Source organism: Amblyomma americanum, chromosome 1 (genome assembly GCF_052857255.1).
Source record: "Amblyomma americanum isolate KBUSLIRL-KWMA chromosome 1, ASM5285725v1, whole genome shotgun sequence".
In the NCBI taxonomy this organism is placed as follows: Eukaryota; Metazoa; Arthropoda; class Arachnida; order Ixodida; family Ixodidae; genus Amblyomma; species Amblyomma americanum.
Genome location: NC_135497.1, coordinates 484,206,242 through 484,232,625, shown reverse-complemented (window position 1 = coordinate 484,232,625; position 26,384 = coordinate 484,206,242). Strand labels below are relative to the sequence as shown.

The 26,384-nt window shown below is 42.8% G+C and overlaps 1 protein-coding gene across 2 annotated transcripts; it reads right to left on the bottom strand.

Annotated features, from left to right (window-relative positions):
* Window positions 1-1,375: 1,375 nt before the first annotated feature.
* On the bottom strand, window positions 1,376-17,426 carry LOC144116077 (uncharacterized). Of its 2 annotated transcripts, XM_077650733.1 has the most exons (10): window positions 17,165-17,426; window positions 13,839-13,955; window positions 13,114-13,238; window positions 10,726-10,863; window positions 10,544-10,631; window positions 9,054-9,100; window positions 8,504-8,670; window positions 8,232-8,441; window positions 4,352-4,434; window positions 1,381-2,300 (listed from the first exon to the last, which is right to left on the bottom strand). In XM_077650733.1, exons 1-3 carry the CDS (start codon window positions 17,324-17,326, stop codon window positions 13,173-13,175), a joined length of 345 nt encoding a protein of 114 aa, XP_077506859.1. In that variant the 5' UTR covers window positions 17,327-17,426; the 3' UTR covers window positions 1,381-2,300; window positions 4,352-4,434; window positions 8,232-8,441; window positions 8,504-8,670; window positions 9,054-9,100; window positions 10,544-10,631; window positions 10,726-10,863; window positions 13,114-13,172. The 2 variants fall into 2 exon arrangements, with proteins under 2 accessions (XP_077506858.1, XP_077506859.1); XM_077650732.1 differs by lacking the exon at window positions 8,232-8,441 and having other exon boundaries at window positions 1,376-2,300.
* Between the last annotated feature and the right edge of the window lie 8,958 nt (window positions 17,427-26,384).

Genomic DNA, 26,384 nt, shown 5'->3' with positions numbered 1-26,384 from the left:
CTATCTAGCAGCCATCATGCCTGGACAGGGTTCACACTCCCCATCCTAACACCCTTCCCACTTCACTCCCCCTCCTCTCACCGGGCCTTCCTCTTCAGAGTGAAGGCCCTAGGTCCTATTTAAACCTCGCCAGGTCTGAACGCTTTGCCCAGACCACGGAGGAAGGAAGCGTCAGGAGAGGCCCTCGCTACCCGAGCTGCGCACCAAAATGTGTACCGGAAGTCACGCGCTTTCGCAAGGACTGCTGGGAGTCTTTGGCCGACGGCGCAGCTAATAGTAACGTTAGGTGAAGTGGCGTCGTTTACGGCATTGTCTACTGCGAATGCGCAAGCGCGCTGCGACGGCGGCCAAGTGGGAGGGGGGGGGGCCTCACGGCCGGCTTCAAAAAATGCTACATAATATTCTCTTCTGATTGCTTTCCTTCCTCCATGGCCCAGACGAAGACAAGTCGTCTTGTCAAAATGTTGGCAAGCATCCTTAGGCCTTCCCCTCCCTTTTTCGTTTTTTTTTTATGTGCCAAGAAACCATCTGCCTGCCCTCTGTCTACCACAGAGCCGATGGTGGCGATGAAGTACAGAATGCGTGAGAAAGGGGAAAGTGACAGGCTCGAATACGAATAGTGTGGTTTTGCTGCCGAATCGAATGGACAGACTGGTGATAGCTCCGAATGAAATATGCATCGAATATTTCACAAAAGAATTAAATATGCCTGGCAAACAGCAAAGCTCTAGCAGCGGCAATGGGCTGCTGCGCTATTACTTACATAAATCCAGCTACATTTGCCAAAAGACTTTCTCATTGTAGTAGTCACTGTATAGTGGGTACTAACCGATTGTACAAGTCAAAATACACTAAACGGTCCATGAACTCTGGCCGTTATGTCGTGCGAATAGAAAAATTACTTTTTGCTGCTGATTACTGCAGTGTATAATCTAGCGCCACACTTCAGTGGAGAGGGCCGACGATGGTCTCCCACGTCGCACATCGATTCGCTACACAGTAAAAAAAACACCTTTATAGGAGTTTTGAGGTGTCTATAATTCGCACCGTACAAGCAAAGGTGTCCTGCAGTTTTGTACCACCGTCAGGCGGGTACTTAACGGAAACAGTACACCCGAAAATGATGAAATTGAAACAATAGGTGTTAGGTTGCACAAGATTCCATAACCTCCTACCAAAGGGCATTTTTGCGATTCTAGCACCCTTACACCCTTGGAATAAAAATGCATTGGGTTCAGGTATTTTATTACAAGCAAATAACAGTGCTTATATGCCTTAATACTTAATGTAGCTTACGACATATGTCCACCGATTTTCATAGCAGTGGAAGGGCGGCATGCACTTGCAGAAAGGATGCATTCAGTTGGAAACGACACCATGGTACAAACATTCAACATTTATTGCGATACACAAGTGCACAAAGTACACATAAAAAAGGGCTGGTTGGAGAGATCCTCAATCTCCATTCAGCCATAAATGTGGCTGTTGATGGTTTCCCCCACTACCTCACATATCGAGTACAGGGATCAATTATTCATGTACAACGAGCTCAATAAGCACTTTTATTCAGGCAGACGAGAGTTTTCCCTGTCAGAGAAGATATTAACCCGCAGCCAGTCGGTCACATTACGATTGCTCGAAACGAACTCACACCCCAACCCCTTGCGCATGAAGCACATCAACCCAGACTACGATGAACAACATGTGTGTGAAAAGTGCAGTGAACGTGTGGGCTTGAACCATATATGCTGTGTGGTTGTGCATCGAGCGACGCCTACGCAAAGAACAAGAACGTTGGGACAAAGTGCTTCACTACACGACCAGCCTCGGGCTTTCCAGGAGGCCCACGCAGCGGTGGAGAGCCTTGGGCTCTCTATGCCGATGTGGGAGCTGACCTCTACACCTCGCGCCTAGCCGAGTGTCCTTCAGGACCCCTACTGTGGAAAATAAAGTTTTACCAACACAACCACTAAAGCTATCAACCCCCTCCCTAGCAAAAATGAACTTTAAAAGTCCTTTCTGTGCATAGCTATAAAGCGCTTTGCACCGAGTTTAGGCTTTGAAATTGTTACGCTGAGGAACAAATGCTCTATGATGCACAGGAAGTTGTAAACACCATTTCGATACAGTATAATAAAAAGCCAGAAAGCTGCCATGATGGCAGTTGTGGCAACTGGCGTGTCGATGACTCGCATCAGCTTGCGTCCCTCGACATACAGGAACAAGTCATCTGCCTGTTCCAGGTCACCTCCAGAGAACGCCACGCATGAGGTGACGCAAGGCACTGCTTCCTCGGCATCCTGCACAAAAAAAAAGATGATCCATCCGACAACTGATTACTGTCGGCAGCACTTAGGATCCCTGAAAAGCGGTTCAGAAAGCGACTATGAAATGACTGCATTATATAGAACAAATGCCACTTAGTGTGCAGGTACAAGTCAGCTTTAATGCTTCGCGGCGGCCTGCAGTGGCGGCTTTTCGCACGGCACCTTGCACAACAGGTCTTGTTGAGCTCACGCTGTCAGCAGTAAGAGCTGTCAATTGCTTGTCAAAAATCGCAGTGAAGAAGGATGGGTGAATGGCTGGCAGCAGATTGCGGCATCTTCATTTCGGCCCTGTGCTGTATTGGCCGTGGCAGGAGAGTGAGCGCAAAAAGAAGAGCTGGAATGGCCAGGTGGTGATTTCTTGGGCAGAGTGTGGTGCCAGTGTGTAATCTTTTGTTTCTTGCTCAGCAAGTTGAGAGGGAACAGTGGAGGCTGTTTTTAATCACAGATATCTCTTGTGATACACGTCATAAATCAAAAATTTTTCCTCAAAGATATAGGTGATGCAACAGCTATTATTATTAGGCTCTCTTTTTTTGCCCTGAGTGACATCCGCAACTTCGCAATTAAGGGAGCGAAATCCTGTAGCCGGTATAAGACACAGAATCAACTTTAACGAAACAGCATCCTCGGAAGAGAAACGAATTGCCAAAAAAGGCTCTTACTCGAATCATGGCACATTCAAACTACCCAAACTTCAACCGCACAATAGGACACCTGCCCGCAGATTATACACAGGGACTTCGCTCTACAGCTCAAAGAAGACAAGTCGCCACTGACTGCTTCCCTTCAGACGCGACTCATGGCCTTAACCCCTCCCGCAATCCCCCGCGCCTTTTGCATCAGCAGTCCTTTCGACTTCCTGCTCCCCTCCATGCATACTTAAAGACGCTAGCTAGTGGCACCAGTCACCCCTGACGAAGGCGCCGAGCCGGCTCCGAAACAAGTATCGGCAAGAGTAAGATTCATCACCTCAGATTCATTGTAACAGTATAACTGCCATTTGAATTCCTTCAAGCACAGGCACTGCTTACACAAATACTCCAAACATAGGACAAAAAGCATGCTTTCAGTTCTATGCAACGTGTGCAAAATCATTAAATGCCAAAAACAGTGCTAACCTTCCTAACGTCTCTGGTGTCTACAGCTACCACATTTGAACCGCTTGAAGAAAAATATGCACAAGAGGAGCAGAATGTTTCCAGGCTCACTACCTTCCTAGCAAGCCGCTGCGGTGGCTCAGTTGATATGGTGCTAGGCGCTTACCCGAAAGGCGCGGGTTTGATCCCGAAAAGGGGGCGGTCGCATTTCGAAGGAGGTGAAATGCTAGAGGTTTGTGTACCGTGCAGTGTCAGTGAACGTTCAGGGGGTTGAAATAATCCAGAGGGCTCCACTATGGCGTTCCTCATAGCCATAGTTGTGTTGGGACGTTGAACCACAAAACCAAAATTTCCCCCTCACAGCATTATTTTATAAATGATTCAGCAAAAAAACAGAGCAACCCAATTGCTCTCATTATCCCTTCCAGAAGATATGGTGGCATAAGGATGCATTCAAGGGCAGTCACAAATGCTGGCTGCACAGGGCATTATGTGTACAGTAAACTGCCAGATGAATTCCTTACTCTTGCCGATGCTTTGTATTAAGCTTTCAGGCACAGTGTAGACAACAGAACTACAAATTGGTTGAAAATAATGGTTCAGCGGTCCACCATTACGATGCAGTGAGTCTGGGAGAGCAACTCATTTCATAGCGCAGAACGAGTTTGTTGCCACATCATTTGACCTTATACTAGCTGTTACCGATCAGATGTGCAAAGTGATAAGAGGTGCTGTCACATGCCACTGCTTACTGCACAGGGACTATGAACCTTCTGAAGAGGTAATCACTTTCATTCTCCTCTTTCTCTAATTCTCTAAAGTGGCCTTTTTACCACTGATAGGTGGCACGTTATACCAAGAGGAAATAGCACCAGCAGCTGGTGCATCCCCCTTATGAAGCTCCAACTGTACTTAATGGAAACTTACCAAAGGAATGAACAGCAAATTCATTGCTCCAGGCTGGTTGATGATTTTGCATAACAGCTGGAGCACACGTGTAGCTTGAATGTCTGGAGAAAAATATTTACAAAAGGCGATGTAAATTTGGTAGTATAGCGCCTATAGCGACCCTAGCACAGCAAAGCTGGTCACTTGCTGAATGCCATCTTCAACTGCTTTGCAGCTGTCTTTCTTCACGAGCAAGTTGAAATCCACCAGGAACTGAGATTTGATTTGACAAGTGACAAATAAATGAGTCGACAATTTTTCACCACTCTGCTCAAGCTAGTCTATGCACATCAAGCACGATAGTGAGCAGACCACAGGATCATCATCTTAAGTTGACCATTACAATAGTGCACAACTTTGCATTTACTTTGCCTTCTAGCTGATTCTACAAGGGATGAAAAATCATGCACTAAACAGAACAACTTGCCCGCTGGGATATTTATTTTTGGAAATGATTCACGCTGCTCATACGGTCAAGATGAGGAAACATAATGCACAGAATTCCCTGAATATGCAAAAGGTATTTTTTTCAGCGGCATCAACAAAATAAATTCTCCAATTCCTTTGCATAATGTGACCACTGAAAACCCGATTTAATCATTGCTGACACCAAAGATCAACCTTTTTTTGTGACACGTATGGTGCCCATCACTTATTGCTTTTTTTTCACCATGTCTTCTAGCTTAACAATTTCATAAATTAACCGGTGGAAACTTCAGCCGATGACATACACCAGAGTATTTCCAATGCCACAAAATATGCTAACATTCAATTGGGCTGGTCAGTAACCACCTTCATAATGCACTTTTTCTAGTGCTTACAAACTAAGAATAAGCTCTCTCTTTTCCATAGGTGTTCTTGAATGATTGCAAAATACATGCATTTTAAGCAACAGAAGATGCACTTCACATAAGTGATCAATGTACACTGCACCTAGCTGTGCTCAAAAAGTGTATCATAAAGATGCCTGCTCATTTAGCATACAGAGCAATTACTGCATCTTAAACGCATCTAATAAACAACTGGTGCTTTGCACCAGTATGAGTCAAACTTTGTGCTCTTTTCACAGCCAGGTAGCGTTACCAGAGGCTTTGAGTTATTCAACACAGCTATTAAAGGTTGTCTGGGAGGAAGAACTTTTGCTTTATAGTGTGTGACAAATGTAGATTGTCATGACAACTGTGGAATCTACGAGATAATCACTATCCTTTGTTTTCTTTCAATGCAAGCTGAAGCATGAGTACAACATTTTTCTTTATCCCCATCCTCTCAAGATGCAATCCATTCATCGATACCCAAACATGCCTCGCAAAAAAAAAATCCGAGAATGTAACTGCAGCCTGAAACATTATGCCAACCTGTTGACAGTATTCTGAAGAATAACTTTACAGTACGCTTCTTTATAATAACAAGCTGTTGAAGCAGCTGGTCAGCCATAATGGTGAAACAATGCAACATCAAATGAACAAAGGAAAACAGGAAATAATACAGCACTGACAACTCATTCAGTCATAAAGCAGTGCTGTACTACATCTTCTTTCTATATTTTTTTCCAAGTACTAGTTCACCATCAATAAACCTTTCTGCCAGCTAAGCGAGCAAAAACAACTCATTCTCCTTTGAGGCTCAAAGGCCCAGTGCAAGCGGTCAACTGAGTAAACTTCATTCCAAATAGCCATGCGCTCCAAGACTTCAATCCTGGAAGGTGAAAAGGTAAACTGGCAGATAGGTTTACTGCAAACTTGTCCTTCACAAAAACCTCAATAGGTGACCTCCAAAAGCTGTTGCTTATAGTTTCAGGCACAACACACCCAGGTTCACAATGCTGGTTTTCTGAGGCATGTGCTGGGCTTATTAGCTGTCACTTATTAGGAGACAAAAAGTATGAATTAGCTGCAGCTTGCAAAATAAGAGCTCCCCTACATTTTCCAGGTGTTGCTCACTGTAAAACAAACAGCTAATATTGGCAAGGGCATAAGTAACATATGCATACAGGTACATGTCTTAGGCTTTGTAAGCACAGGTAAGCATGTTGACCACCAGTGGATTGGACATCCTTTTGCTGGATTGCAAGGAATGTAGATGTGCCCCATGATTTGCAGATTTGTGTTCTTACTGGCTGAAGCGGTCATCCAATGACACAAAAACTGCTGAACCAGCGAACAACAAAAAAAATGTGTTTGTAAGTATGCAGCCATCACTTAATTTTTTTTCTGCAAGCAGCAATTAAGGGCAGAAGAGGAATTTAAAGCAGTACAGACACCTAATTTTGGTGGCATGTTTTCTGCTCTACAAAGATGCGGAAGATACCACTACGCATGAAGCACCATTGATATTCGCCTACAACCACTCAATAATTTAATCGAATTTTTTTCTGTCATGTTTCGGTTTCAACGACTGAACGATGGCTGTGACGTCAAGGAGTGCTTTTGTGTCACATGAGGCATGGCAAAATGTCAAAATAATCACTGCTTCTTCGTTTTATTTCACTGCAGCGCTGAAGCCAGCCTTCGTCAAGAGCTGCAGTGACAACGAAGGTGGAAGCAGACTATATTGCAGTTTTTTCATGTCTCGCATCACCTGTAAGCACACGTTGACGTCACAGTCAACATTTGGCTGTTGAAACCGAAACAGCAGAAGAAATGAGATTTTAAATTATTCAGTGGTCATCGAAAAATACCAGGTGGTAATCTAATAATGCGTTATGCATCATTACACATAAAAAAACAAGCACCCAAATGTTAGGTGTCTACTCTGTTCAAAAATGTATTAATGAAGTCCAAATTATGAAGTCTTCAGGAGAAGATGTATTCGTACAAGCCAATTCCAAATATATAATTTAATTGTATGTCAAACAAGTCTTTCTGCACTTATGCAATCTATTTGGCAAATTTTTGCCGAGAGCTTTCAAGACGTTTTTTGGCAGAAAACTTGCTAAAATATTGGCCGTTCATTTCTTTTTACAAGGAATGCTATGAGCGTAAAACTTATCCTATCACAGAAGCTGACTTATACGCAGTATGATAATTTTACTCTTACTGCAATCCTTGATGTCATGAGAAAGCAATGAGAGACATTTTAGCAGGTTGCCTGCAGCAAAACTTCTTGAAAGCTCTGAGCAAAAACTTTCATAAAACATTACATAAGTGCTCGAGGAATTGTTTCACATAAAAGTATTTTATATGTTTGAAAAAAGCATGCTTGTTTCCCCAAGATTTTAGAATTGTGATTTCATCAATAAATTTTTTTCTCTGACCCTCTTCGCCACTTAAGATGAGCTCATGATGGGCACGCTATCCTTAAGTTCATTGGAAAATGCATTTATTCTATGGTGTTGTCAAGTATCAAGCAGTTGCAAGTTGAGGGCCACTTATGTTCCTACTTCCCATCTGATGTGTGCTGTATGAATTATACATAAGCAGGTGTTAAAGCACCCTCAAACTTTGATTACATTTTTCATGCTTCCGTCCCTAATAATACAAGATGCCCAACTACCTTGCGTCATTTGTACACTTATGTGTGTTCAACTCAACAGCATAAGGGTTCATTCACAGCAGTATTGAAATAAACAAATAAGTAACGAGGTCGAGGATTGAAGAACTTATTTTTGTACGGTGACATTAGAATCACTGCAGGCCTTAGAAGACACAGGGAATTTTGACTACAGTTCACTGAAGTAAGAAACCCTGCAAATTGTGCACAAGAAATAATTTAGTTATAGTGATGTTATTCTGCACTGATTCCACATAAAGCGGTGAGTTCATTCTAATGTGTTGAACACTAATGTACCGCAATGAAAGCAGCTGATTCCAAGGTTCTCAATCCTTCATAAATTGCACACATGCTCTGATGAACTCACCCACTCAATGTGCATAAGATATGAAAATTTCCCGAGAGCTGCTGCAACCGCCATGCTGGGAAGCTACTTCATACGTTCCGTGTGTGTTAACTCCATCCTGAAGCTCATTTGAGAAGTGTCTCTGTTTGGCTTCTTAAACTCAGCCACAAGCAAAGCTTCATGAAGCCCGAGGCTGTAGGAGTCTTCCCCACAAGAAGGCAAACTCTGTACCTGCATTAAATATAACACTAAAATAAATAAAAATACAGAAAGATTAAGCTTTAATCACTCACCAAGGTGTGCCCAACAGCGCCATGTTTGAAGCTGGCCCCATTATCGTCAACAGAAGACAGCCTCTTTCACACTGCTTCCATACTCGAGCTGGTTCTCAACAACTGTCCGATGCAAGCTTGCGTCGCTCATTTTTATACTTTTGGTGAATCATCATGATCCATGAATCCTGGAATGTAATAAGCGGGCAAATATGCACAACTGATTTTTGCTAATGCATAAGTCTCCCTTTTAAATAAATTGTGGGGTTAAATGTACCAAAGCAACACATATAGGATTAAGTTGGACCACATGGTGTTCTTTAAATGTAGTACAGGGGCGAAATTTTTGCTTACATGTTTCCTTCTTTTAAATGATGCGTTACACATTAGTATACATGAATCACCCTGTGATACTTCTCTGCAATTGCTAAATAATTTGTAATTTAGTTTCTATTTTTATGCCATTTCTGTTTCAACAATTGAACGATGGTGACATGTAAGTAGTGTTCAAATCACTCGAGATCAAGCGAAAAAAAGGACAGCACACAAAAGGAGGGATGACAGAACCTACGCTACTTGCAACTCTCTATAGATTCCAGAAGTGGCGGATTATACAACCTTGAGGCGAGGATGGAGGGATGGGAGAGTAAGAAAGACAAGTATATAAGCATGGGGCAGAACATGAGTAATGTTAAGGAAAGTACACGTCAATCATGAATTGCTTGAAACATACTGAACAACTGAATTTCAATTTTTATGTATAATCAATGATGGAGTGCGAACAGAGGATCTCCCGCTTTTTTTTTTATATAGTGCGGCTCCATCCGATGACGTGCAGGTGGGCATCTTCCTTACTTCCGCTTACAATGCTAACATCTTGAGGCCTTGCTTCACTTATTTTCTGTTCTTCTTTCCTGCAGTCCTGACATTAATGCCGCAATGTGAACCTGTACCATTTTCAACGATATTTCCTCTTAGGCGCGGTCACTGATACTTCAGTCCACCTGGGCGATGTACACTTTCCCACACAACACAATTCTATAAATGAACTTTGCAACACTCTTCACAAAAGGGTTTGCATGCTTCATTTGACAATCTATCTTCTCTGTACTAGCAGATTCAATCATGTGGCTGGTCCAGTAATAACAATGAGGGAGAAATTACTAACATCCACTTGAGCGCAGCCATACGGCTACAAAGGAAAGCTATACAGCTTTCCCCGACCAGGACGAATCTTTCTTTAACTACGAAGTTCCTGAGAAAGCTGTATCCTTTGTAGCCGTATGGCTGCGCTCGGGTGGATGCCAATGAGTAATTACTTCCTTTTTACATATGTACTCCACGCTGGAGGAATCCCCTAAACATTTGACCAAGGGAGTTTTCAAGGAGCAAAAAAGACCATAGGAACTTCGTATAAACTGATAGCAACAGGCTTCAGATTATGAGCAACTCTGTGGGAGTGAGCATCAACCTTTTCCCGTAACTTCTCAGCGGCTGAGGTTAAACAAAGAAGGAAAGCTTGCCTGGCTCAGCTTTTGAACCTGTCCATCAAAGCTTTCCGGCACTGTATGACTACACACAGTGCAGAAAAGCTTTGACTGATTCAAAAGCTATACCAGCAGGCTTTCCTTCTTTGGTTAAGCAGTCGCTGAGAGTTACTTAAAAAAGAAAGAAAAACAAAGAGCAAGGAGGGTGAACTTTTTGAAAAGAAAATTAGACCAGTGGTGATCCCTTACTCGCACAAAGTTGTTAACAACGTTAGTTCCTGTTCATAACCTTAGTACTTAAATCCTGAGTTTTTTTCCTGCTCCCCAAAATCTCGCACATCACATCTGCAAAATCAAACCCGCCAATACAGAGAAAACAGAATGTAAAACAAAGAATGCACTCTTTTTTGAGAAATGCGCTGCAGGCATTGTTTACAGAATTACAGGATTTACAGAACAACATTTCTGGCAATTAGATGTCTACTTGTACTTGAAACAGAAGAAGGCTGCCCTGCCATGAGCTTGTATCACATTAAAACAAAATCACTTATAAGTTGCAGCGCAAAATACTCACATGCCCACTACCACATGTATCAGCTAGGTGTGGGCAGCGCTGCACAAGTGAACATCCTACATTCTGGAAAAACTTTTTCGAAGGGTACCTGCAAAATATGATTCCCAACAATATAAATGAGTTATAGAACATGCATATTAAAATACTGAAAGTCTAACTGAAGAAAATGCCATCTTGCTTACAATGTGTGCTTTAGCATCTCTTGGTACACAGCATCAACAATTCTTCTCGTTACATAGGAACAAATTGGGCTGTCTTGTCCTTCAGGCAAAAAGCTGAACTCCGGGAGGGAAAAACTTTTACAATAGTCTTCTTCTTGGCTAAAGGGAGGCAATTAATATATCTTAGTATCAAAAAAGAAAGTCCCCCGCCCACCACCTAGAGAAAAAATTTGTGCGAACTGAGAATTAAAGCTATGCGAAACACACAGGGAAAAAGAATGAAACGCTTTGTCAACAATTGCATCATGGCTGGAAAAACAGTGATGACTTCCTGCTAGACACTTAGTGTGCCAAATGACCCATTAATTGAATATAGTAGAACCGTGGACTCAAAACAAATTTCACACCAACAAAGAACTGACACTCCTCTTAAAATGACAGTGTTCAAATTGTTCTGTACAAATCTTGGTAAAATATTCACTGTGGAATGGTGTGAAGAACAAAACAGTGAGTAGAGGGAATCAAGTTCTTGGCAGGCATGACGCGATCTGCCATACTGTAACAGCACTAAAGATGACAGACCAAGGAAGAGGGAAGGCAACACAGTGCAGGCTAATAACTGAATCTTTCTTTAGAAAGAAATGTTCATAGGCTGCAGTTGAAAAACGGCATAAGCAATGAACACTCCCAGAAGTTAGAAAGATGACAATAAAAATGTTTAAACAGACATGAATGTAATCAAAGAGTGAAGACTGCAGGAAAAATGCACAGTCAGGGTCGGTGAGTTATGCCTTGCAAGAACAGATTGCAGGGCTGCACAATATTCTTATGCAGGTTCACTGAAGCCTTTGCCATACACAGTTTCACACCTACCAGGATAGAAAATGCTTCTACCACATCAAGTGACACTTGGTTCTGACTTCTGTACAGTATCCGTGTGCTTTTCAAATCTGGTTGACAACCCCTGCGGTCCGGCACTGCATGACGTGATTAGCTAACTAGGCAGTTTGCCCAGGGAACGCAGGTGTGTACTTACACAACACCCAGTTTGCCCTGTGCATGTGTTGTCACAGCAAATAGGAATTTCATACACTACCCCTTCCCTGCATGGCAAAAAAGCCACTTTGTGACGAATACTGCACCTGCTCCTCGTGTCGTCATCTACATTGCTCAGCCGCTAGCCAACCGCTGTACGTACCCTTATTCAGCTATCTTCTGCCATCGCACTTGTTCACGGGGTTTCACACCACTTAAGAAAATTGGCGATAGGTATCAGGTTCAAGTATTTTTGAAAGCAGAAGATAAGGTGAAAAGGATAAGTCCAGCAGTCATGCAACAGAGCAATATGGATGACACCAGGAGCGAATGCAGTATTCGTCACGAAGGGGTTTTGCCATGCACAAAAGAGGTAGTGTACAAAATTACTCTTTCCTGTGGTAAAACATACATAGGGCAAACTGGGCATAGTGTAATACACACCTCAAAGAACACCAGCATTCCATGGACAAACTGCCTTGCTCCAATCACATTCTGTGATGCTGGGACTGCAGGGGTTGTCAATATGATTTGAAAGGCATGCGTGTACTATACAGAAGTCGGAACCAAGAATCACTTGAAGTGGTAGAAGCATTTTTTATCCTGGAAGATGGGGAACCGTGTATGGCAAAGGCTCCAGTGAACCTGCATAAAATGAGTGCAGCCCTAAAATCTGTGCTTGCAAGGCACGATTGATTGGCTCTGACTGTGCATTTTGCCTGCCATCTTGGCACTTCGTTTGCTTGAAGGGCTGGGGCATGTAAAAATGTCCCACTGGTATCTGTTTGAACCATTTTATTGTCATCGTTTTAACTTCAGGAAGTGTTCGTTGCTTATCCTCGTTTCCATGTGCGGCTTTTACATCAAAACAGTTCTTTCTAAATAAAAGATTCAGTTATATTAGCACTGCATTGTGTTGCGTCTTTCTTGGTCTGTCATTTTCAGTATTGTTAGTACATGACAATTCAAACCAACTGCCCAGCTTTTTGTCCTCCGGATGATGCGATCGTGAGAGCTTCATATATCCATTTGTAGTAGGAGGCTCTCCATGGGTTGTATTCTCAGAAAACAGCCTTCTATTCAGCTTCTCAAGGAAATGATTAGCAATTTTCACTGTTGCTGCCATCCCTCACTTTTCCCTAGTCCTTGCCAATGCACATAAATTAATGAAATACTGCTTAGAAACCTCAATATGTGGGCCCTTCCAAAATCAAATCAATAAGTTCATAACCCAAACAGGGCAACATATAAATGTCTGCTTGCAGACTGAAACACACAGAAAAAAAAAACTTTCCACCGCAAAATCATTTTATGGTAAAGCAGATATTTCCTCCCTCTTTTAGTGCAGCATGATATCAAGCAACCCTGATTTACCTCTCTGTTAAGATGAAGTTGAGAGGCTCTTCCAAAGACTCTGCAGGGCTGAGTACACTTCATGTCATAGGGATACGGCTAGGAGCCCTAGACGTCATTGTGCTAGGTGCACTTGATGTACCTGCCTGAAAAATATATTCAAAAACAGGAGTTAGTGACTGCATGCTGCATGCATCCAGAGTTCCATCTGCTCGCTTCCAGTTTGACCAAACAACACACTAAAAGGTGCAATATGTAAGAGACATTAGGACAAGATTTTGTTTGGGCATGCCACACTGTCATGCAGAAAAAGACTATGTATGATAATTACTGTTCAGGACCACACTTCTCTGTTAAATTTTCCTGGCATGAACCTGTGAGGCTGGAAAACTGATACTACCACAAAATTATCTTCGTTTTGAAGAGAAACACGCACACTGTCTTCAGAGTACTTTTAATGCAGAATTAGTTTTTGTGGGACTGTATAAAATATGACAGCTAGCATGGCAGCTTCAGTTTTGCATCCCTTCGTTGCAAAATAATGGCACCAGATATGGGTTATTATTGGTCCCAGCTTCAAGCCAACTTTCTTTTATTCACACTTCCTTGCCTTTCATCCGACTTGGTTCTTTAGTTTTGTAGCTTTGTGCATTGCTTTGGTAAGGGTACTACTGGTCATTCTAAACGTCTCTTGTATTGCACAGTGCAGCAAAAAATAGCAATAACAACATGCAATAATAATATACCTCCTCTGTCGTGACCCTTGTGCCAGTAAGCTGCTCCACAACCCGAACAGCCTTGTAAGGCACTTCATCATCATTATCCATGAGGTCAACATACTCACTGAAATCTCTTTCTAGGAGCTGCACAGAATGTAAAAACAAGGATGACTTGAGAAAGTTTGTAAACTGGGTACAACATATCGATCACTAGAGGATGATCAAAACTGTAAACTCAGCAATACTGTGTAAATGTAACATTGTTACTGATTCTCTTTATTATATTACTCACCCTAAACCTTAAATTGCTCCTCTCTTTAGAATCAGAAAATAAACGCACCATTCCAAGTTTTCCTCTTTTTTAATATTCGGCAGCCTCTGCAAGACATAATACTAAAAACCTAAATTTTATCCCTTAAATTTAAACCCATGGAGGTGCCTCACTGATGACAACTGCTTATTGGAAAAACAAAACAAAAGAATTATAGACTTTGGTAGCTGCACAGTCCCACATTTCCATACATCTACTATGTATCATTGCAAGTTGGCGAAATTATGCTGACCGACAAAAATGCTAACTTATGATGGTGTGACACCAGGAAAACAAAACAACACAAGTGATGGGAAAGGAGTTTGTGATACAAAGTAAATTTGTTCCATTTAATATTATTTGTGTGATTTCCTAGCACTACACACCACAGTGAATGCATCCTCACTAGCCCAACAATAAATACTTATAAAATAACCAATACGCAAAAGTCGCCACATTTCATGTTTTTGCTCCAAACTACACCCGCACACCAACTTAAAAAAATGCAGAGCTCCTTTGATAGCTGGACTTATCAACTTTGAACCCATGGAGGTGCTTCACTGATGTCAACCGCTTATTGAAAAAAAACAAAAGAGCAATAGACTTTGGTAGCTGCACAGTCCCACATTTCCATACATCTACTATGTATGATTGCAAGTTCGCAAAATTATGCTGAATTTCTAGGGTGCCTAAAATACTAACTCATCATCAGATTTAATCCGTACTTTTGGCTAAAAACCATACTAATGAGTGGCACATACCTCCCATTTCTTTTCAATAGCAGAGCAACATATGTGAAGTGCATTTTCTGACCTCCATAACATAGTAAATGTGCAACACGAGTGCTTCCTGAAGGGGAGTGCAAAGTGAATCAATGCAGCTGCCAACCACTTGTTTTGCTTAGTCGAGGAACAGGGGAGAAATTGGCTGCCGCAGAGTGGCAGGCATCCTTCTACCCTATCCAGCCATGAACATGTTCCATCATAGTGTTTGGCTGGTGTGTGGGGAAATGGATGTATGAAGTCATGTATGAAAACTTAATCCAACATATTTTCTAACCTAAAATAAAACCTCAACAATTAATTCCATTACACTCGGTTAACAGCCATATGCATATCAAATCAATCATGCCTTATATTTTCACATGGTGTGTTACTATACTAAGCAACAGAAATCCTTTTCTGCTCATCGCTTTTTGCTATATATATATATATGCACAACTACCATGGGCTAAATTATTTCTTTCCAGCTCAGCAGTGCAATACTGGAAAAAATGCCATTCCCTTTGCTTTTTGGGCTCTTCAATATCTCCAAGGTGCAAACCTCCACATGTAGAACAGCCTAAAAAGCAAACAAGAGATTGGTACTTTTTTAAACTTCTGAAATCAGAAATAGAGGAATGTACACAAAAAATAATATGCAAGCAAAAAAAAATACAGCATCCCTGTGCATTATTGCTGAACTTAACATCCCTGTCTTTCCCTCCTCCTCTTTATCTAGTTAAAGACAAGCCCCAGCAGTAGCATGCGAAACACCCAGGCACGACTTTTTCTTTTTTTTTTAGAGGAGGGGCTCCCTCCCTCATTCCCCTTAGTAAGACATTTTATGGGAAAACCATGATAAGCACCGTTTTTCGACAAAGGCAGTTTAAGAAACGCATTGCTCAAATCAAACCGTCCCTCCCCCTCCCCTCGATTTTCACCTGCCATCTACAAAAGTAGCTGCAAATCTGCCCCTGAAAGCACTGATTGTTAATTTATTCCAGGCAGCAAAGCCCCACCATGGGGAGGTGTAGGGCAGCGGCTGCGTGCGCAGAAATCTGCACGGCAAAAATATTACCTGGCACTTTCTTCGGGCGGACGTGACAATAATCCAGCTTGCAACAGGCTCTTTTGCCAATACAAGTCAATAATGAACACGATTGCGCGAAGCTCTCGCTGTTGAATTTTCATTTCATGTAATTTTTCAGGAGCAATTCCTCGCAATATCATGCCTACCGAGCGTACAGGCCCACACCCGCCGCCCAACTACCCTTCGAAGGTAACATGAATAAATAAGTAAATAATTAAAGTTCTCGGACATTACTACAAACACTCAAACACCCACTTTAGAACGCCGTAAACGCCCTTCAAAGACAATGTCATGATGCCACAATTAATCCCTTTGCAGCTAGCTGAGCAAGGGGACTGCTAGCCACAACAGCATAACAATAATACAATTGAAGCAGGGCCTCTTTTAAAGGGGCATTTTCCGCAACATTTTTCAGTTGTAAGAGCAAATTTATCTATCCAAATATTCTAAGCATACACTTCAAGTGCACGATTACATATATAATTATATAATTGAAGTTTACGCGGAGTCGTGAAGACGCGCATTGGCGTGCATGGTTTCGTTTTTTTTTTTTTTTGTGGCGTCTTTAAGCCCTACCCATGCGGCCCCGAGTTGCGGCCGTATTGAGAATAATCTAGCCGCAACTCATAACATCTGGCTGTTCAGTGTGGAATCGCCCTATTTCGTGAGCCAGATATGAACAGTTGCGGCCCGATTTGTCTCAATCCGGCAGCAACTCAAGGCCGCATGGGCTTAGGCCCAAAGACGCCACCAAACAAAACGAGACCATGCATGCCAGTGCGAAGTCTGCGACTTTGCGAACGGCACGCATGAAATTTCGGTGGAAAGCAAAAACAGTCCTTGCGAGATGATGCATATACTCTGGTGCCCTTGCGCCAGTTATAATCATTATGTTTCACAATCAGCGAACAATGCGCCGGAAAAGAAGCAAGCGCGCCTGCCATCTTGGGCTCCTTCCCGTTTCTTCGTGATTTGTCGTGCGTGTACAATCAGCTTCCATCTTGACTCACGCTAAGTAAATTTCCGCACAATGACAAATCAACAAACAGCGTGCAAAAAGCTTTTAACAAACAGCGTGCAAAAAGCTTTTACTGGTGGTTTTGAATACCCTTGATGAATATACATAAACTAACAGATACGTGTCAATGAATTATCAGCTAAAACATTGCACATTGAAAAGTTAAAAAGTTACCTGAAAGCGGCCGACGCCAACATCCACTTCTCCAGCCAGGAGACCGCAGGCATTGATGGCGGCTTTCAGACCTCGTAGATTACGCTCAGCCAGCTTCAACTTTCGCCGAGGGCCATCGTCGCCCACCCGCAACAAACAAACCGCACCTTCGTCGCCAGCCATCTTGAGCTCCGAAGCATTCGAAGGAACTGTGCATTTGAGCTGCTTTTCTCTCTCTCTTGAACAGCAGCGTATCAAGATATCTTGCCGAGTCACGTCCGGGCAGCGCGGTAGCGGCGATACGCCGGCAAAATTCGAACTCGGCGCGCCGCGGCGCCAGCATCACGTCGTCGTGGAAGAGCGCCACAGCTGCGAAAAAAAAGTACTTGGCCGCGTGCGATCTTTCTCACTGCTTTCGTTCTAGTGCACAAATAGCGTACGTGTGCCGAATTATCCATCTCTGTAAGCTATTAATAAGGATTGTTTTTTGAGACTATGGCCACTACGGTAGAAGCACGCGTGAACGAACACGCGTAGCAGCGGCGGCTGGCGTCTGCTTGTGCTCCGAAGCAGACGACGCTGCTCCCAGTCGTCGCGTGTGGTGAACAATTGCTTTCAGTTTCTGCATTTTCCAGCGAAATACAAAATTTATTTGATTTTCTTATTTTAGCCTTTATTCTATGGAAAAAAAGCAACTTACCGATGGTGGCGAAATTACAATGTGGACGAGAAACGTACATTTAAGATCCACAAACACTGAGTGGTTCTAAGTTCCGAATTCGGCTTGCACCGTGCCTTGCATGGAGATAGCGCTGGCAGTGCCTTGGCGTGACTGTATGATTGTAACTCGAGATACTAACGGCAAGACTGTAAGCCTGTAAGACTGTAACGGCAAGCCCAGCAAGACTGTAAGCATCGTAAGATTCATGCAGCAAGCGCCGGGCCCTTCTTGCGGCAACTTCAGAGCGTACCGTCGGCGTTATATGTCCAATTAACACAAAAGCCGGCGTCCGTCGCCGTCCCTGGCACGAAATTCGCCGTCCGCCGTGGTCTATGGCAGGAGCTTCGGATGATGTAGTACGCCGGTGTACGATGCCACAACAAAAATGTAGCGAACACGTACAAACTGTTGCAACGCTAAACGCGCACCGTAAAAGGCTTCTGCCGGTTAAATCGCCCGCTTATTCGCGCTGGAATTTGACGCAGAGATGGCATACGCCAGTCTTGCTTTTTCTATACCAAGTTTGGATGATGTAGTTTCCTGGCCCGACCATAATTATAAATCCGCGTCGTCGGCAGCATTGCATGGCGACAACCCCCCCCCCCCCCCCCTCCCCCCTTTAACAAGCAGCCTTCGCATAGTGCACGTTTAGCGTTGCGATACGATAGTCTGCGTAGTTTTGAATGATGGAACGTACATAATATGACCTATGAAAGCCATGACTAAGTCGTTCTGCAGCATATCACCATGAGCACTTTACAAGTAATGTAAGGTGTTTAGAGTTTGTACAAAGTACGTGTAATCATAATCTTGATCCATGAATCATTCTGCAATGCAGCTGGACTGAGCACTTTACAAGTAACATAATGTAATGTGTGTAGATTTTGAACAAAATATGTCTGGTCATGGGTCATAGTCACAGCTCTCACTCATAGTCATTCTGCAACATAGCATGACTGAGCACTGTAATGCTTTCGCATTCTCACATTTAAGCAGTCTTAAGTGTTTCTGCCAAATTTTTGTCTCATGCATACTAGCCATATTGAATCGCCCTGAGTGCTTAAATTTAAGAAAACTGGATGTCACCTGAAATTCAATCACGCCTGCAGTAAAATAACTTCCTTGTCATGATGAGCCACTGATTTGCAATCGCTTATTGAGATTCGAGCATGAACTAGAGAGGTTAAGTCAAGATATTTTTGTACTACTCTGACCAGCTCTGAAGCAACCGGCAAGCGTGGGGAAAGCAGTTTTTCTGGAGCAACCTGTGACTGAGCGTTAACCTGTTTTTTGGCTATGCATAGAAGTGTGCTGGCTCCCTTTATAAAGTTACACCGGTAGGTGTTTTATGAAATGAACTAGCAGCTCTAGAAGTGAATTTTCATGTAACAAGATGCTGCATATTTCGTATTAAATTATGGTGTCATTATTTAATGTTCCTAGTTGCTCTTAGGGGGTGCACACTTAAATAGTTGTTCAGAATGCTGTCAGCAATCACTGACAGTCATAAAAATGAAAGGTATATGCTTTGCCAAACACTGAAATTCTGCTGTTTGGGCAGCAGCAATTTGGTGCTGTGTGTCTGATGCTATCGTTTTAACTTTCTGAGCATTGGAAGTCAAATAATTGTACATTGTGAGTTGTGGGGATTTAATATCCGAAAGCAACACATCTATGGGATTGTCACAGTGGAGGGCTCTGGATTAATTTAAACTGGGTGGGGTTCCTTAATGTGTCATGACATTGCACTGAACCAAAGGGAATATTAATGGATGAGCATCACTTGGCTTGCCTTTAATTCATGCAGAAACTCATCATGCTTTAAACGCCATGGTTGCTGCTGGTATGGCTGGAGGCTATTACCGAGATTGCTAGACCAAACCCCTCATCCTGTGGTGGCCATGGAGATGCGCATGCTGTTATAGTACTACATCTAGCAATATGAGAGGTGCTTAGCGCCATGAATTAAGGATTAAAGCCTCAGAATATCAGAAAAGTTCCTTAGTACCTCTTAGCATCATATATTATGTGTTCTACTTGGTTTTGTTTGCTACCTTGAAATTAGGCATAAAAAAATCTAGCAAATTAAATATGGCATATATGCCTCTTTATACTTTTCAGATGCCTGGAATGCGCTTCTTTCAATGCCACAAATGTCGGAAGAGAGAGGTGACACTGAGATCACTCTTTCGACACTTCCATGCAGCACATGGCCATGAAAGGAACTGGCTATGCGGTCTGCAGGGACCTTCAGAGCATATGGAGCATACCGGAAACATGTGTCAAGGCATCATTTGGACTGCTTGGACAGCTTCAGTGATAAGGATCTTGGGTTACACTTGCAAGCAAGGGTAGAAGACAGTGGTGACATTGAAAACAACAGTGACCTTAACTGTGCAGAAGCTGACCATACCATGGCAGGTGCTGCAGTTAGTGAACATCCAGATCTTTTGAAGCAGTTTGGCCTCCTTCAGCTGAAATGGAAGGAGGGAAAGCGGCTGCCAAGTACAACACTCCTCAATATGTATCAGTTGATTTTGTTATGTACCTGAAATCATTTTCAGACCATTTCTTATCTACGGCATCTGAGGGCACCCCGAGAAACATCAAATCTTTTATTGAAACTGATTTACAACGTCTCCTGAGTGAACACCAGCGTCAAAGTACTGGAAACATGTTCTGCCATTTGTTTCAGCTGAGACTATTTCTCTTGGTACATACTCAAGTGGAAAACAGGAAACCTACAGTTATGTCCCAGTACTGAAGGTTGTGGAGTAAGTACTCATTCCAAAAGTCTTTGGCTGATGCATGTTCCAGACATCAATCAAAGCAAGGAGATTACCTTGTTGATGTGTTTGATTGGAGTGCATTTCGACAACATGCCTTCTTTCAAGGAGATACACGAAAAATTTGCCTTCAACTTTATACCGATGAGTTCGAGGTCTGTGATCCTCTTGGAAGCAGGCGTGGCAGGCACAAGGTAATGGCAGTTTATTACACTGTTCTGAATGCTCCAGTCGATGCAAGGTCACGGCTGTCATCTATCCACTTGGCAGTGCTTGCTAAAGAAACCCTTGTGGTCAAGTATGGATTAAATGAGATACTGAAGCCTCTATGTAACGACATAGCTGCCCTTGAAACTGTCGGAATCGTTATCAATGGAGAAGTCAGAACAGGATCCGTGTTTTTTGTTACCGGTGACAATCTTTCCTTACACAGGCTTGGTGGCTTTAAGTGCAGTTTTAGACATGGCAGAATATGCCGGCACTGCATGGCACTGCGTGATGAAATATCTAGAAAAGACCGGCCATCAGACTTTATTGAAAGAACACCAGCCGTACATGACCAGCACCTCAGCTTGCTTTCCCGTGGACTGAGCCCCTTGTCTCTGTATGGAGTGCGCAGCAACTGCGGTGTGCACTTTTCAGGTTTCCAGCCTACACAGCACCTTCCTCCTGATGTTATGCATGATTTGCATGAAGGCGTCCTTCCATTTTTTTTAAAGCTAGCCATTTCTTGTGTTGTGAAAGATGGGTTTTTCACAATAGACCACCTAAACTCGGCCATTGCTGGATTTTCCTACTCTCAGAGTGATAAGTGCCATAAGCCTGAATTGGTTTCAGTGGCTATGCTGCGAAAAAAGACCATTAAAAGAAGTGCCTCTCAAGTTTATTGCTCGTTTCGATACCTACCATTCTATGTGGATGAGTTGGTTTCAAGAAGACAAGAGGTGTGGGAACTGTACCTTCTTTTGAGAAGAATTGTTGACATAATTATGAGCAGACGGGTAACGGTGGAGCGCCTCATTACATGTTTCTGTGTAGATTTCAAGGGAATTTTTTCATCTGTAGCTGTACCTTGCAAGTTGCACTTTTTGATTCACTACCCAAAATACATGATGATGTATGGTCCACTTGTCAATATTTGGGCCATGCGGTATGAAGCAAAACATCAGTACTTTAAGGACTTGGCCCGAAAGCTAAAGTGCTTTAAGAATAAGACGCTTACTCTTGCAAGCCGGCACCAATCCTATGAGATGTATCTGCAGTCATGCTCCGAGAGTGATACATTAGAGCACACAGTGAGATGCAAATCTGTCATCTTTGAAGATTTGCCCTTGGATGTGAAAGACTGCATTTCTGCAAATGGTATGAGCACCAAAGAGCTTTTTTCTCTCAAATCAGTCTGTCGTACTGGTACTGCATATGCTGTTGGTAGCATCACAGTCACAGACGCGTCTTCAGATTTGCCCACTTTTTCCCTGCTCACTGGCATTTATTTTGCAAGCAGGTGCTTGCTTTTCATCTTGCAAAAGCTTGAAACATTGCACTTTGATGAACATTTTCATGCCTATGCAGTAAGGAAGCTTTCATAGAGGACTGTTGTAACTGACATGACATGTCTTGGAATGGACAGCTTTACAATTCATGTTATAAGTGATGAACACCTTGTGTCTGCAAAACATGCTATAATTTAAGCGGGATTTCCCTGAAATCTGCGTGACATGTGGTTTGCTTAATTCTTGAAAGCATTTGTGCTGACTACAAGCACATGTCGTCTAATACTTATGCTATATTGTGCTTATTCACGTCTTCATTTTTCTCTGACTTTGGCTGTAGTACTAGATATGCACTTGTAATTAAACCTTTTTTGACAGAAAGAAGTGACTTGTTCCATGCATACTTGAGTTCTCTTATTGGCGTTTCATTCATTGCTAATAGTACCATCACAGAGGCTCAACATACAGACTAAGCTTCTATTTTTATTGCAATCAGTGCAATCCAAGAGGATTAAGAATAGAGCTGCTATACTGTTTAGGGGATTGGAGTCTTCGAGCAAAGACACCAAAAAGAAACAGTGAAAATAACAGGACTCAGAAAAAAAAAAACAGTTCTGTGGAGCAGTAGCCACCCATATACCAGGTGGGTGCCCCCAGTCTAAGCGCATGGTCATGATAAAGAGAGCGACTATTAAATTTTGTCTAGAGGTTTTGGGCTGCAGTACTACTGCAATCCATCTCGCAACTTCTGTCAATAGAGTGGAATTGATGTGATTGAGCTAATAGCTTCCACAGCATTGTGGCTGGCTTACAAGCATGCTCGAGCAGCACACTTATGAAAGTCATTGCCTTTTGCTCAAGGCTTCTAACCCAAACAAGAACTTTTGAGAGGTAGTATATGCTACTCCTATCTCAGCTTGTGACGAACGTGCTGGGTTGGAGCAGTAGCCCCCCCATCATGGCCTTTTGCTCTTGCAAGTTAAAGCAATTTGGGGGCTGGGAATGGCTTTAAGGATCTTTTAAGTGCTAAAGCAAACACAGTAGGAGGCTCAATTGCTATAGTGCAGAGTGCAAGGTTATGTAATTTTTTAAAGCACCTTATGAGACTATTAACATATGCATGAAAACATCTTTGCACAAATTCAGTCTGCTCCTTAAGTTGCACACTCTTATAAGTCATATACATGAACCTGATCAGTTAAAAGGGACCGAGCTTTATTTGAAGGGAGGCTGTTGGCCTGTTCCTGAGAGATGCATGGAGCGCTGAAACCACTTAGAAGTGTCGACTGAACTGGATACTTACTTTTGCATTTAAAAGTTACTAATTATTGCCCTATACTAAATGAATTACTTTTTTGTTGCTTTCTTCCACTCCAGCTGTAATTTGATGGAGGTGAATTTAAACAGAAATGCAGCTTATCTTGTCGTTGAAAATGGATGCAAGTATGAAAAGCACGACATGCAAGGCATAGCACATTCTAGGACAGCCCTCATATTGCTGCTGAATTTGCTTGGGATGGCGCACATTCTATACTTCGTTTGCTAGCCATTGACAATGGTGCATGTACATTGGAACGGGAGGACAGGAGGAAGAAACTTTTACGTGATTCGTGCGGTGGAATTCATTTGAACACAAGGCTCTGCGCCATAAACTATTTGGTTGTCCTTATAAGTACTCTTACATAGGTGCATGGTACGTGCTTATTGATCAGTTGTTTAGCCGTGCATGCTGGGGCGCAAGCCTTCTCAACCTCCACTTGCGCGTTTTCCTAGACACGGTTTTCGAGCGATGAGACTACTCGAGTAATGCACTGGGCTGGTAACACGAGCAGTCTTCGCTGGGTCCGTCACTTTCGAAGGCCTGCACAGGGCCGGCGCCAAAGCATTCGTGGCCGAGGGGCGCGAAGAAGTAACTGAGGAATGGGTGGGTAGGTCGGGATATAAATGTTTTGTAAAGCATAACGCTAGCTTTTGTGTATACATTCATAACATCGTCATACTAACGCAACAATTAAGTTCGCCAGGTTGAGGTTTACATACAGAAAAGTTTTCTTCTTCTAGCTGTTGTCATCTTGTTTAATTACGCTCTTGAACGAAAAATAACATTTCTGATCACTCTGCCTCTATGATGTACTTTGACTGAAAGCGCGATATTATCCAAAAGAGCAATGAGCAATTATTCCAACCATACATTCTTTACTGGCATTTGCAAACAAGTGAAGAGTGAAAAATTTATATTTTTTAGCAGAATTAAGTAAGCAAATATTTCGATCCTCCCCTAGCTCGCATGTATGTTCTTGGCCACACACCTAAATGAGAGCGCATGCTATTGGCATCGTCAGAGCGTTCATATACTGGACCCCTTTCATAATTCGTTAAGTTCGGTTCGCATTGTGGCGCAAAATACAGGGTGTCCAGGCTAACTTTAGCAAAGGGTTAAAAGATATTTGAGGTAGGCCGGGGCAACCACTTACATACACTTATCATCCGGCTTGCGCATCATAGACACTTTTTTGTTTTGCAATTAATTATCAATTAATATAATTCTTCTATATGCGTAAATATCGACTTTAGACAGCAGATGTGAATAACAGAGTTGGAGAGCGCCTTCAGAAACCACCATTCCATTTATTTGCGATAAAGAAAACCTCAGGTGTATCGCTTTTCCGAGCTCCAAAGAAAGCTCGCGAAATACAAATCGTCACGCTTGCAGACTGGCTCGCGCAGGAGTTGCAACCACCGTCGACATATCGGCTTTCCGGAGCAAAGGGGTCGTCGTGCCTTGCCAGCAGCTAATTTCGTCCACTCAAGCCAGGATTGAGAGCAGCACAATCGTGGCGTGCGAATGCACTAGCCACGTGATTTTTTTGCATTTCGCGGGATTCTGTGGAGCTCGGAAAAAAGATACACGTGAGGCTTTCTTTAACGTAAATAAATAGAATGGGGGTTTTTGAATGTGACTCCAACTTTGGTATTCACGTTTGCTGTTAAAGTCCATATTTTAAAGTATCTTAATTGCCAATTAATTGCAAAACAAAAAATTGCCTAGGATGCGCAAGCCGATTGGTAGTTGTATATAAGTGGTTTTTCTGGCCTACCGCAAATATCTTATTTTTAATCCTTGGCTTAAGTTAGCCTGGACACCCTGTATAATTGTGTCGATGCATGGACATAAACGTGGATAAAGGGCTGATGACATTCGTGACTGTGTCAGAGGAACTACATTAACATATTTCGTTCCATAAAACACACAGCCTAGGGCTCTATGTTCCAGTTTTAAAATTTTGCCGTTCACGAATTAATAAGGCATGCAGCACTGAGGTGAAGCCGACTTAACATTTTTGAAAGGAACACCCTTGCACCTTGACGGCACTCCCAGGAGTATTAGGGCCACATGCACCCGTTCATGCAAACTTCTAAACACCTTGGGTGCAGGACGGGAGCATGTGTAAAAGAAACTCCTAATTTGTCGGGAATAAGGGTGTGCATGAAGTTATGCTCTCTTTAAAGGTGTGAAATTTTTTACTGTGGAACCCTGCCAGTAATGGGGAGCCGAGCCCCATTCCGCGCAAACTGATAGCAACAGCATGCGAGCTCGCGTTGCAGTGGACCCTCACTTTTAAATAGTCACTGATGGAAACAATGGTGGGGGCGGTCTTCCTCGAGATTCGCGCCAGTTATTCGAGAAGTATTCGAAAAATTTTCGTTATATTCGATTCGTTTGGAATAATTTTGAACATAACCTCTTTGACTCGTTCGATGTATCGACTACGAGAACATTCGATTCACAATTTGCTAATATCTAATATTCGCACTTTTGTCGACAGGTAAAATCATGTGCAATACATGCAATCCGTGTCAAGGCAACAGGAGGTAATTTGAAAAACCATCTTTTTAGACCCGCCGCTCTGGCTCAGTGGTTAGGTCCCCGACTACTGATCCGGAGTTCCCGGGTTCGAACCCGCCCACGACGGCTGCGTTTCGATGGAGGCGAAACGCTAAGGCGCCCGTGTGCTGTGCGATGTCAGTGCACGTTAAACATCCCCAGGTGGTCAAAATTATTCCGGGGCCCTCCACTACGGCACCTCTTTCTTCATTTCTTTCACTCCCTCCGTTATCCCTTCCCTTACGGCGCGGTTCAGGTGTCCGCCAATATGTGAGACAGATACTGCTCCATTTCCTTTACTTTAAAACCAGTTTTCAATTTTTCTCTATACTAGCAAGCCACTACCGAAATAAAA

What these genes read in the sequence shown, in the direction of transcription:
- LOC144116077 (XM_077650732.1), bottom strand. Translation starts at nt 17,326, where the DNA reads ATGGCTGGCGACGAAGGTGCGGTTTGTTTGTTGCGGGTGGGCGACGAT. An exon ending in TTGGCGTCGGCCGCTTTCAG is followed by an intron (nt 13,956 to 17,164) that starts GTAACTTTTTAA and finishes CATTCTGTGCAG; the next exon opens with CTCCTAGAAAGAGATTTCAG. An exon ending in CAAGGGTCACGACAGAGGAG is followed by an intron (nt 13,239 to 13,838) that starts GTATATTATTAT and finishes TATATTTTTCAG; the next exon opens with GCAGGTACATCAAGTGCACC.